This window comes from Lissotriton vulgaris, unplaced genomic scaffold (assembly GCF_964263255.1).
Source record: "Lissotriton vulgaris unplaced genomic scaffold, aLisVul1.2 SCAFFOLD_415, whole genome shotgun sequence".
Classification (NCBI taxonomy): Eukaryota; Metazoa; Chordata; class Amphibia; order Caudata; family Salamandridae; genus Lissotriton; species Lissotriton vulgaris.
The window spans coordinates 149,443-161,910 of NW_028248207.1; the positions used below are offsets into that span (position 1 = coordinate 149,443).

General features: G+C 45.9%; 1 protein-coding gene across 3 annotated transcripts in view; it reads right to left on the reverse strand.

Annotated features, from left to right (window-relative positions):
• The window catches only part of DDHD2 (DDHD domain containing 2), a 589,722-nt gene that overhangs the window by 100,967 nt on the left and 476,287 nt on the right, over positions 1-12,468 (reverse strand). For all 3 annotated transcript variants that reach the window (XM_086949921.1, XM_086949922.1, XM_086949920.1), the window contains one exon: positions 11,366-11,485. In XM_086949921.1, coding sequence (XP_086806047.1) covers positions 11,366-11,485 — 120 coding nt within the window. The remainder of the gene's footprint in view (positions 1-11,365; positions 11,486-12,468) is intronic.

Below are 12,468 nucleotides of genomic sequence, written 5' to 3' on the forward strand. Positions count from 1 at the left end.
ATGCAGAACCTCTTCCATTTCAGGGAATATGTTTTGTTGGTACTGTCAGCTGGAGCCCGAGCTTGAACTGCCCTACAGTCTGGAGGGATGTCTAGGTCACGGAATTCTCTGAACTCAGGAGCCAAGCCGATAATTTGAGTGATGCTAGATCCGGATGTTGGACTTGCTGTTGGTTCATTGTGAGGAGAGAGGGGAAACGGCCTCAACGGGATAGGGAGTTCCAGCGACAGGAGATGAAGCTCCCTGAACCAGTGCTGGCGCGGCCATGCTGGAGCTATCAAGATGAGAGTGCAATGTTCTGCCTTCAACTTCCCTAGAGGCATTCCCTAGAGGCCCCTTTTGGGGACGCCAGCTTGCGTAGTGTTGGCATTTGGCGTTCTGTTTGGTTGCGAATAGGTCCAGGTGAGGAGTGCCCCATTGGGAGAAAATGCGGTTGAGTGTCCGCTGATTCAACTCCCAATCGTGGCACATTGTCCGTTGTCTGCTTAGTGAGTCTGCGAGGACATTGTCTGTTCCTGGGACGTACTCTGCACAAAGGGAAATGTTGTAAAGAAACAACCAGTTCCATATCTTCTGCGATTCATGAGATAGTGTCAGGGAACGGGTTCCACCCTGTTTGTTTAAATAGTGCATTGTCGTGGTATTGTCCGTCCGCACAAGCACTAGAGAATGTTTGATCCTTGGGAGGAAAATAATAAACAATAAGAGGTGTACAGAGTTCCCCCGGGAGAGCTCTAGAAATTTAGCTCAACCAGTAATTCTCTCTCACTAAATCTAGACAAGGGGTGAAGTGAGGGTCTCAAGTGTGCGGTGTAGACCCATATTCCAGAATGAAAAGGTACCTCACACAGGCTACCGACAGGACTACAGCTGTAGCCCCAGTCGATAGTCGTCCAGCCTCATCATCGGTACCCTGCTCCTTCGGCAGGCTGGCGGTGCAATGCCCGTCGGGCAGCGATGAAAGCTGCACTTTTGATGGAGATCTTTTATTCTGGGCCAGCGGGTGTGTGCGTGTGAGGGGCCTAAGGGAGTGTAATCGTGAGCGTGGTAGTGAAGTTAAAAGAAGTCAGGGAAGTCCTGTTGGTGAATGTTTTAATAGTCAGGCTTCCTGCTTCAATAAAAAGGTAAAGGGGTACTAAGGGGTGGTAAGTAATGGAACCAACCCTTATTCGACCCTTAACGTGCAAGAAATGGTCAACATGTTTCACGCCCTAAGGGCGATTCATCAGGACCTGGGTGCTCATAAATTACTCGGGTCCTGTAAATTTTGCAGGACACCAGTATACGACCTGAGGTAGTGTCGTATCGTAATGGTTCCACAGAGGGGACCTTCTGGAACTGAAAAAGAAAAGAGAGACAACAATATAGACACAGATAATGGCTCTTTTGCTTTAACTTACTGGTGACATTTTATCTGTGTTTGTGTGCATGCTATCCAAAACATGCGTGCCCAGTGAATGGCTTTGCCTAGATATTGACAGCATCAAGTGTTATCGTGTAAGAGAGAGAGAGAGTCAGAATGCATTTAAATCTGGTGAGTGCGTGGAAGGTGCTCGCACTGAACAGTGGTTGCGTGCAGGTTTGCATTGAACCATGTCGCAAAATAAACACTGCCGCCTACATCATGCAGTCGGTCATCACGTGGCCAGGCGCGTGTTCAATCACACACCTCGAGGAGATACGGTGGCGTGTGACATTGGTCAGCCAACCGTGAGAGGTTCGAATCTTTATGCTTAGATGAGAAAGCCACACAGTAAAAACCGAAAACGATCGTGGTTTGACACTCTGTGGGGAATAATTGATCTGTGCACCGATCGGCGCACTCACCCCTAATGTTTCCTCCTGGAAACCTCACGGGCCGTCCAAGTGGGGCCGGCAGCGAGATGAGGGAGCCCTGTGAGGGAAGAAAAAAGGGCAGGCGCCCACAGGGGAATCAGACCGACATTAAAAACCGATCCGGGCTGCTAAGGACAGACCGTGAAGACGATACTCCGTCAGTACAACCAGCTGGTAAAATACCCGCCCAACACCTTACCTCTAACGTCGCTGCAGGCAAGCTGCTCTGCACCTACCCCTCCCACAGGAAACAACAGGTCTGGACAGCCGGCATGGTTGATCAGAACGTTTCCGGGTATAAATGAGGGAGGCAGCGCGCGCACATTGAGGGTGTGTCCGTCCAGTCGCTAAGCGACGGAAAACAAAGGTGAAAAGAGAGAAGGGGTCGGTGAAGGACTGCACACACCGGGCGCGTTAGTGTGAGCGCCATCTTGGAATGGGGTCAGGTGTGTTGCAGACAGGGGATGCACAGCAATGGAAGTAAACGTGGACAACGTGTCCAAAATCATGACTATCTGGCGAGAGTCGTCCAGGGCACCCCGTCATTTAAACCCAACGTTTCACACTGCAGACGATGTATCCATCTTTGTTCATGCATGAAGAGTGCTTGTTGATTAAGGTGTGGTAGGGATTCAATCACAGTCCATCGAATGCTTTCAGGGGGGTGTTCATTATCCTTGCAATGGTCATACAGTTTGGTGTGAGATCTATGACATCGAATGTTACTGTTATGTTCCATTATCCTTTGCTTGACAGGGCGCATGGTCATCCCTATGTACAGACAGTTGCAAGGGCAGATTAGGGCATATATGCACCTGGAGCTGTTGCAGTTTGTATGCTTGCTGTAAGTCCATGTGAAATTGTTGTTGAGGGTGATGGACTTGCCCTGGATGGTCTGTGGACATACTACGCATGTGCCACAACGATAGTGTCCAGTTACAGGCGGGAGGTCCCACAATGTCTTGGTTGTTTGGACAGTAGTCTTCTTGGGGCGAGTGTGGACAAGAGTATCTTTGAGGTTTGCCGTCCTCTTGAAAGCGAAACGTGGACGTGGCATCTCCAGTCCTGCAGAGTTCAGGATGCCCCAATGGGCATTGACAGTTTTTTTGATAAATGCTGAGTTCCTGGTGAATGAGGTCACACAAGTAATCTTATCGTCTGGTACCTTAGGGTGCACCTCGAGAAGGGCCTCTCTATTATTATTGAGAGCTCTTTTGGTGGAGTCTTTCAGGAGGCGGGTGGGGTAACCCCGGTCCAAGAGTTTGGTTTGGAGGGAGCGTGCCTGTCGTTTATAGTCATCGGTTGAACTACAGTTTCTCCGAAGGCGGAGAAATTGACCAAATGGTAGATTATCCCTGAGGGACCTTGTATGGTGGCTGCTATATGGTAGCAGGCTGTTCCTGTCCGTCTCTTTCTTGTAGAGGGTGGTGCTTATTGTCGTGGGTTCCAGCACTATGGTGAGGTCAAGATAAGGGATGTGTTCACTTGACATGGTGCCCGTGAATTTGAGGAACGGGTCCTGTTGGTTAATCCAACCACAAAACGCCTCACAGGTCATCCGGTATCCGGTTGGGAGGAAAGCCAGAAGAGCTAGGTAGACAGCTCGCAGCTTGAGGAGATTTATGTGAAGCTTCCACTCGGAAAATGCTCCCCAACCTTCCAGGGTGCATCTGTTGTGATGATATGCGGAGAAGCTGGAAGCAAGAAAGGCAAGCCTTGCATAAGGTTTTGAGGGCGAGTCCACCACTGTAGAGCTTCGACCATGTGAGAGGTAATTTGGATGACATTGTCGAATGACCCTCTACACTGGATCCATTGAGCTGACAGTGCTTCTTGGAGAGGGCGCATTTGAAGGCGACAGTGCGGAACCAACAGGATGCAGGAAGACATCATCCCGAGCAGAGATTTGAAGAGGCGCACTGTGAGAGACTTTTTGGATTTTATGCGATTGGCCAAAGAAATAAGTCTGTTTTGCCGCTCCCTTGAGGGAAAAGCTTTTTTCTGGGTTGTGTCGAGAACAGCGCCCAGGAAAGTTATACGCTGGGAAGGTTGGAGGATGGACTTGTCCTAATTGAGAGTGAGACCTAAGCGGTGGAAAAGCTGAAGACAGGTGTTGGAGGACCTGCTCACGCCTGCTAGAGAGGGTGCTTTGATAAGCCAGTCGTGTAGATACGGGAAGACTTGGTGGTGTTGCTGTCGGAGATATGCGGCCACTGGAGACAGGCATTTCGTAAAAATGAGTGGCGCTGATTTTAGGCCGAAAGGCAGGACCCGAAATTGGTAGTGTCCGCCCGCCACAGCGAACCTCAGGAACTTCTTGTGATTTTGGTGGATTGGGACGTGAAAATAGGCGTCCTGAATGTCTAAGGACATGACATTTTTATGGGCTCGGGGAAAGGTGCGGCGCGCAAAAATATATATGGTATTGCCAAGGGGTGTTGGAGGTTGGTCGGTGCCTGACTTTCTTTTATATTATTATGCCTGCAGGCTCTCTCGTATGAATATCTTGATTACAGGGGTAGGACCTATGGAGAGAGCACTGCAGCCATGAATATATGGCCTGTTAATGGGTTCGGAAGCCAGGAATCGTCTTTTTCTTAATACGGATTGGAACTATTGCAAACGTACCAGATTTAAGGTGGTGGCTGCCGCCTTTAAAGTCTGGAAGGCAATCAAAAATTACTATAAAACTGAAAAGAACTCCTTATATACCCCATTGACTACTCCAATTTTCCACCCCAGTATATGCTGGGATAGGATAGTGGTGAGTTGGCGAACAAGAGGCTTAATCAAAGTTGGGGATCTGTATAAAGGGGACGGCTTAAAGTCATTCAGTCAGTTAAATAAGCAATATCAACTCCCAACTACACATTTTTTTAAATATTTGCAAATCCGTGAGTATCTAATGAAAACTAATATAAGCACGGTACTTAACCCTCTTATTGAGGCTAATAAGAAAGGTGCTTGGATCGGAGTACTCTATAGTTTAATGATAAAGGCTATGCCTAACGACTTAGATGCACAAGCGAGCAAATGGGAGAGTAGGTTAGGAAGTCAAGTAATTCCGCTTGATAGGTCAATTGAACTAGCCGGACAAATACTTATGTCTGCTAACCTTGTAATGCAACATTATAAAACTTTGTTTTATCTGTATCGTACTCCAGACAAAATTTCAAAGTGGGGTGGAGACCCAGAAGGAAAATGTTTCAGATGCGGTGCCCATCAGGCGGATGTAATGCATATCTTTGGCATGTGTGTAAAATTAGGGGAGTTGTTTGGACATGTAAATAAGTTTTTATCTGAGATTCTGAGTACTCCTTTCCAGCTGTCATTAATGCAGATTTTGCTGGGTATAGACATCAGGGGTGTCCGAGCCGAGCCCACGGATAACACAGGCTATTTGATATTTGTGGCAACAGCGGTTCTCAGACTCTGCATTGCCTCTTGTTGGTTACAAACTGACCCCCCCCTCATTTGAAGCATGGCGAACTCGGTTTTATTTACTTATAACATGGAATATAATTTGTATGCTATTAAGGGAAGGCGGAAAAAGGCACTGGGGCAGCAAATATGGGGACCGGTCAGAGCAAATATGCAGGCAGAAGACTGATTAATCCTGACATTCTTTGAGTCTCGTTTAATATCCACAATTGTTTTCCTTAGCGGACTGTTCTGAAATGCTGCAGTATCTGCTCCCCTTTATAATGTACAAAATACCCGATTTATTGAAAGTCTGTTTTGTTGTCGATTAATGGCCAGACCTGGTTTATGTACATGCCTTTCTCTTTTCTTTATTTTTTTAATTCTTACTGTTTCTTTTTTTTGTTTTCTCTTTTGAAAAGAAAATTTAGTACACTGCTCTTGTAACTCCACAACAGCGTGATGATAAGATATATGCTGTATTTTGTATTCGTGATCTCTACCTTAATAAAGAAATAAAAAAAATAAAAAAGAAGGTCTAAGGACACCATGCAGTTGTTTGCGTTGAGAAGTTGTAGCACCTCTTGAATAGAAACCCTGCGAAACGAATGTTTCTTGAGATATTTGTTGAGACTTCTCAAGTCCAGTATAGGCCTCCATTTCTTCTCCTTTTTTTGCACCAGGAAAAAGCGGGAGTAGAACCCCTTCCCCCGTTGGCCAAAATGAACTTTTTCTATAGCTCCCTTTGAGAGCATTAGTGAAAGCTCCAAGAGTAGAAGATGTACGTTCTTGTGGAGCATAAGACCAGGAGGGGTTTGAGGAGGAATTTCTGTGAACTCCAGCGAGTGTCCAAACTGAACTAGTTGTAGGACCCAGCAATCTGTTGTTATCTTTTTCCAATTGTGTAGGAAATGAGAAATTCTTCCTCCAATCCTGGAGGGTGGAAAGAAGTGGAGACCTGTGGTAGAGAAAAGTCATTGTCGTCGAGCTGAGTCTTTTTGTCTACCTCCTTTTCCTCGAAAGGAGGACTTAGAGTAAGACGACTGTTGTTGCTGTTGACGCTGCTGGTACTGTGGTCGATATTGTTGATTTGAAGAGTAGGAGGAAAGGTAGTGCTGGTAGTCTCCTCTCGTAGAAGATTGTCCCCTTCCTCTTGAGCCATGAAAAGGAGGGTTTTTGAAATTAAAGGGTACCCAAAGCCCAAGCCATATCAGTATCCTTTTTTATGCCCTGAAGAGCGTCATCAATGTGTGTGCCGAAGAGAAGCTGACCGTCATAGGGCATGTCAAGGACTTTAGTCTGTATCTCCGGACAGAATGCTGTTGCCTTCAACCAACCTTGGTGTCTTAACACCGCAGCACCCGCCAGTTGGCGAAAACCAGTTGATGCGATATCCATTGCACAATCGATGATCTCGGATGCTGAGCGTTCGCCCTCTAGCAGGACCTTCTTAGCCTCTCCTTTTGACTCTTCCGGCAAGGACCCGAGATATGGGGCAATGTCTGCCCACATTTGTCGATTATAACGTCCCAACAGTGCCAAAGAGTTGGAAGCACGCACTGTTAATGCGGACATGGACGAGAAACGTTTCCCGATGTTATCTAGCTGCCTTACGTCTTTATCTGGAGGGGCGGTTAGTGTTGCAGAAGGATTTTCAGATTTCCGCTGAGCGGCCTGAGTGATAACAAAGTCAGGTTTGGGGTGGCCGGTCAGGCAAGCTGGAGCGGTGTCCAGAGCCCTGTATTTCTTGTCTAGTCTAGGTAGCACTGGGGGTAAAGAAGAAGGGTTTTGCATAATCTTAACACCCTGGTCCCATATATAGTCGATAATAGGTATAGACCGGACAGATTTTTTGAAAGGTTCCTTAAAGTCATAAAGGAAACAGTCCTGTTGGTGAGAAGGCACAGGTATTTGGAAACGCTGCGCCGCTCTCTCAAGGATGTTATGGAAACCCCCGATATCCTCAGGAGGTGAATCAGCCTGAGTAGGCACAAGGGATGCCGGACAGGGATTACGTAATCGTCCCATTCATCATGTGTCGATTGGGAATCTTGAAGTTCCCCTTCTTCATGTTGTTCCTCTTCATCATCACCCGAGGAAGGTAGAGGTAGTGAAGTGTAAGGGCCAGGTTCTAAAACCAGAGGTGAAGGCGGAGGTCTAGGCGGCGGAGAGACCACTGGAGGAGGTGGAGGCGTAGCCGAAGTTGGAAACCTCTGTTTGTAATCATTTATTAGGAATTGGAGGTCAGAAACCAAGGTCGCTGGTAGGCAAACCATAGGAGGTTGAGGGGGATGGAACTCCTCATGGTAATGCACCTGGTCTTCCTGTTCTTGATCATCATAGTCCGAACATACAGCCTTCATCAGAGTCTTCCTCCTCTAGGAGGTGGGCAGGTGGCAAAGGCTGGACTCTGCTTGGAGAAATCAAGGCCGGTGTCAGCGTGCGTTTCCTAATCTTAAGGTATGCATACGCACTTTGCAAGGTAGGTTCAGCTGTCGTCGACGAGTCCGTCGACGGAGAGGTCGTTGACGGTGAGACGTCGACCGGTATCACAGGTGGCAACGCCGAGTATGACGTCGTCGACGGAGTTGGTATTGTCGACGATGCGGTCGTCGACGGTGGTCGCGTCAACGATTTTGTCGTCGGCGGTGTCATTGTCGTCGACAGAGTCCTCGTCGACGACGGGGTAGATGTCGACGTGGTAGTCTTCATCGCCGTGGGTACGCTCGTCGGCGGCGATCGTAGAGTCATCAACGGTTTCGACGTCGACGACGATTTCTTTATTTTACGACGTGGATAAGGTAGAAGATGCCACGGAAGTAGAGATTGTTGTTGTCGACGAGGTAACAGTCAAAGTCGACGAGGCGGAAACAGGCTTCTTGAAGGTCGGAACAGTTTCCTGAGGAGAAACTTTCGCCGGGAAAGCCTTGGAATGTGCCTCTGAAGACTTGTTGTGCGTCTTCTTTTGAGGTGGCTGCGATGAAGGACCTGGAGAGGCCACCCTAGGTCTCTTTTGCGAGGAATGTGAAGTCCTGAAGGAACATTCACTCTCTTCAGAAGACACTGCTTGGTCTTTATCTTTAAGCCTCTGCAGCCAAATTAAGAGGCGTCCCTCCCTGTCTTTGAGGGTTTTTGTAGAAAAGGTACGGCATACCTTACAATCCTTTGAAGAATGATCTTGGTAGAGGCAATAGAGACAGTCCTTGTGTTGATCATCCACATGAAGTCTCTTTTTACCACAAGAAGCACAGGACCTAAAAAGTCCTTTCTTAGGAGTATCAGCCATGAAGAACCTGAAAACTCCACACAGATGAAAGAATTTTGTAGAAAAAAGCACTAGAAATCCAGAAACCAAAGAAAACTGAGCAGAGCTCAGAGGAGACTCCATTAGCACGACGTGCGGTAGAAAATCTGAGGGACTAGAGCTCCTTCCAGGAAGGTTCCAGAGGGTGGTGATAGCTGATTGGTTCTTCTCCAAAGTTTGGTCCTTTTCACAAAAGGAGATGGATATGTTACTAATGAGAGGCCTTTGGCCTATTACTATGTATATAGGTCTATGAGACATTACTTTATTTATGTACCGGGGACTCCCATCCCGACGACGGGGAATGATTTAGGCATGTGAATCTATGAAAGATACCCTAATACTGGATAATCAACATTTTTAAGATCTTCAAAATAGAGAGAAGAGAGAGTATATGTTTTTGCCTGTGTGTGCATGCAAAGTTCCCAGGTGGAATCTGGCAGATACCTCACGACACCCGAATGAAAGCACCTGTACCCAACTATTTAATAAACTCCCCCTGAAGCTATGTATTGAGAGGAGTTCTACAGGACTACAATAACCTATCTCACATTCAGCGCTGCAGCTTTAAACTATGTTCACATAGGTAATCCTGGATGGGAAAGCAAACCTTATAGAGCTACACCAGAGTTGTAGCTTACGCAAAACAGTAAATAAGATGTGGAGCTGCAGGTTTAGTTGAGTGGGAGAACAGCTGATTTACATTTGTTGCATTTGTCCTATTGATTGAACATGGAGCCAACGTACTATTAAGGTTATTTTCAGTGCTAAATTTGTAAAAAAAAAAGAAGTGCAAGTGCTGATAATTTTGCCAAGGAGGCCAAAGCTCACTTCTTCCTCCGGTGAGCCCCACTTTCAACACTCTCATGCCCCAGTCTCTATCTTCTAACCTTGATCTGTTGTCTGTCCCCTAAGTCTTTGCTACAAGAGTCTATTCTCTCACCTCTTTAATTGTTTTCTATCATCTTTGTCACACCTTATTCCCTGCATTTCTGATTTTCCCTCTATTCATTCTAGCCCTGCCCTTTTCCCTCTTCACTTTTATCCATGCTCTGCTGTCTCTTCCCTCGATCTTGGCTCTTTACTATCACTCTTCTAGAAGTGATTAGCTGTGACTCCGTTTTATCATTTGTCTGCTTTTTTTTCCTCTGTCCTGTCCTCTAAATTCTTTCATTATATTGTTTCTCTTCTTAATTGTCTCTTCTTCACATCGTGGCTGCTTTCTCCTAGTATCTGATTTGCTCACCTTTTTTCCTACTTCTCTCCGTCTTATCTCTCTCCTCTCCTGCTGTTTCTTTCTCCTCTTTACTCCTGCTCTCTCTCTCATCTATAACACTGCTGCTGGCTGTGACCCCTGTTGTCAGCTTGTACATGTCCCTGCTATTTTGAACTCTGCGTTTTCCTGTTGTCATTCCTAAAGAAGTGGAAGATTGCGTGTTTTACTGTCTTACCTACACCGAGTGCAACAACAAAATGTACACCAAATGAAAATGCTTTTTTGCATATATTAATCAGTGCGGTATGACTGGGTTTATTGCGGAACAGACGGCTGCTTGAGCACGGCAGGTGATGTCACTGCTAGTACTGCCTGTAATTAGTAGGTCCAGGGATAGCGACGGCATCGGCATCCACTGCTCAGCTTGCTGTGACCCTGCCTGCTACAGCACTGGCATTGTCCCCAGCCGTAATGCTGCCAGTAAGTATGGCTTTGGGGCCTACTGGACTCACGCGTGCTCATCAATTACCATACTGGGGTGCAGCGCACTGATTCTACAGGTGACGCCATGGCACACAAAAGTTGTGCTGGTCCACAGCCGCACTGAGCACGTTGAGGATAGCAGCAATGAAGGGCTGCAGGATATGCTACTCTGGCTACGCAGCAAGTGGTAAGTCCACACTTACTTTAGTTTATTCTTCCTCAAGAGCCCTCACTCCCAAGTTCCAAATGCGCTCTCGCAGCTTCCTTGCCTTAACTCAGCCATGAGCCAGCCTCCAGCTACAATTATCCGATGGGAGGCTTGGGTCAGGCAGTGGCAAAGTGCAGCAGACTCTGAGATTAGAATGCAAGCCATAGTTTGTCGATGACTTCTTGGATTTGTGATCGGCGTGATGACATCATCATTAACATGGTGATACACAATCATGCCTGCCTGGACTGGCGTATGCTGGCCTGTCTATGCATATTTACCAGCCAGTCACCATGCAATGTATGTTATTCTTTTCATTTTGAATGTGAACAATTAATATTGAGACCACCACCTGCAGGGTCAGAAATTGTAGCCCCGGCCCCGTGAAAGAAGCGCTGGTGCTGAGCACCTGAAAGCACCTGCTCAAATTAAGCACTGGTTATTTTTACACTATCTGCTCAAATATAAATGGATTAATTCTTCATGTACATCTATAGTGTTCTGGGCGATAACTTGACATATATCAATCTTACATTCATATATGTCAATACATATGGCTATTCTCAGGTTCAAGCACATTCCATCAACATGTTGTATTTGTTAGTCCCACTACTAATCAAATTTACATTGAGGCGATTAACTGAGATGTTTGGGAAACAGCCAGGTGGCTGGGCAGTGGTCCTAATGATCTAATGTCTTGCACTAGGCGATGTTCCAACAACACTATTTTTGTATATGTGTACAGGGCCATATTCTGGAGGTAAACATTGATAGGAGTGAACAGAAAAAAGTACTAATTGTGACTCACTATTTTCAAAGTCAGCTGCCTTAAACAATTTAAATAAATATGCATGCAATAAAAACTCTTCTTTTTCAGATTAACCTTGTATGGTATTACCTGTCCAATTCCAACATCAAAATACTTATAGTTAACCAAGTTCTTGGTGGTGAGGGACAGCTCTGCTTTGTCCCTTTGTGTATTCTGATCTGCACAAGTGCCCGATGTCTGACTGCATGTCTGTAGAGAAAGGGAAGAGAGGAAGCATCACAATAATTTCTAGTCAAAAGCAGGATCAGGCAGAACTAAAGCATAATAAATTAGCTGCCGAACACTTTTCTATCACTTTGTGTGCAATAAATAAAGAAAAGAAAAAAATCGATGTACTTCTTAAAACCCAATAATCAGTAGGTCTGGAAAAACTGAACAAAGAACTTCAAGCAAATCCATTAGCTCCTGATACAGAGTGTATCCAATGACAGTAATGACTGCATTTCAACGTCCAGTTAACTAACAAATGCAGAACGTTCTTGCTATTAGCACCAAGACGCCCATTTTTGGGTAAAAGCGCACTTTATAAGTCTTTTTGACATAACATGGTTGGAGCATACATCTTTTGGTATAATCATACATGGTGGTCAACGTACTCCGTCATATTTTGCAGTATACAAAGATGGCTAATAAAACATACTAGTGGTGTCACAAACTACTTTCCTCAATCTATAAAGTCGACCAAAGTGTCCAAGAACAACTGCACAATGACAGGGTGATCAGATATTGGTTCATGAAGACGTCAGATGCATCTACAAACGTCACTCTTGTGTGTGGAAGGGCTTTTCAGTCAACATACTTTAAATACAAGCCAGGCCTGACTGTAATACAACACACGCGCATTAACACAGAGTTAGTGTCTCAGGCATGTTTTTATTCTCACCTTTATTTTAGCATGCATTCACCCTGACAAATCAGAGAATGGAATCTTTCTGTCCTCGATGTACGTGTTGTAATCACAGCTACAAGGTGATTTGACCTTGAGCGGAACAGACTTGGATGGAAGCAGAGATACTTATGTTGCCTGCCATAATTATAAGAGATGGCAGAAGTTGGAAAGAGCGGATCACATTGAATAGTTGCTAAGCTGAATGACAGAATTCGGACTGCCGTGTGCTGGAAAACTTGCAGGGGTTGCCATAACAAAGCTGACCAAAAATATGGCCAAATAA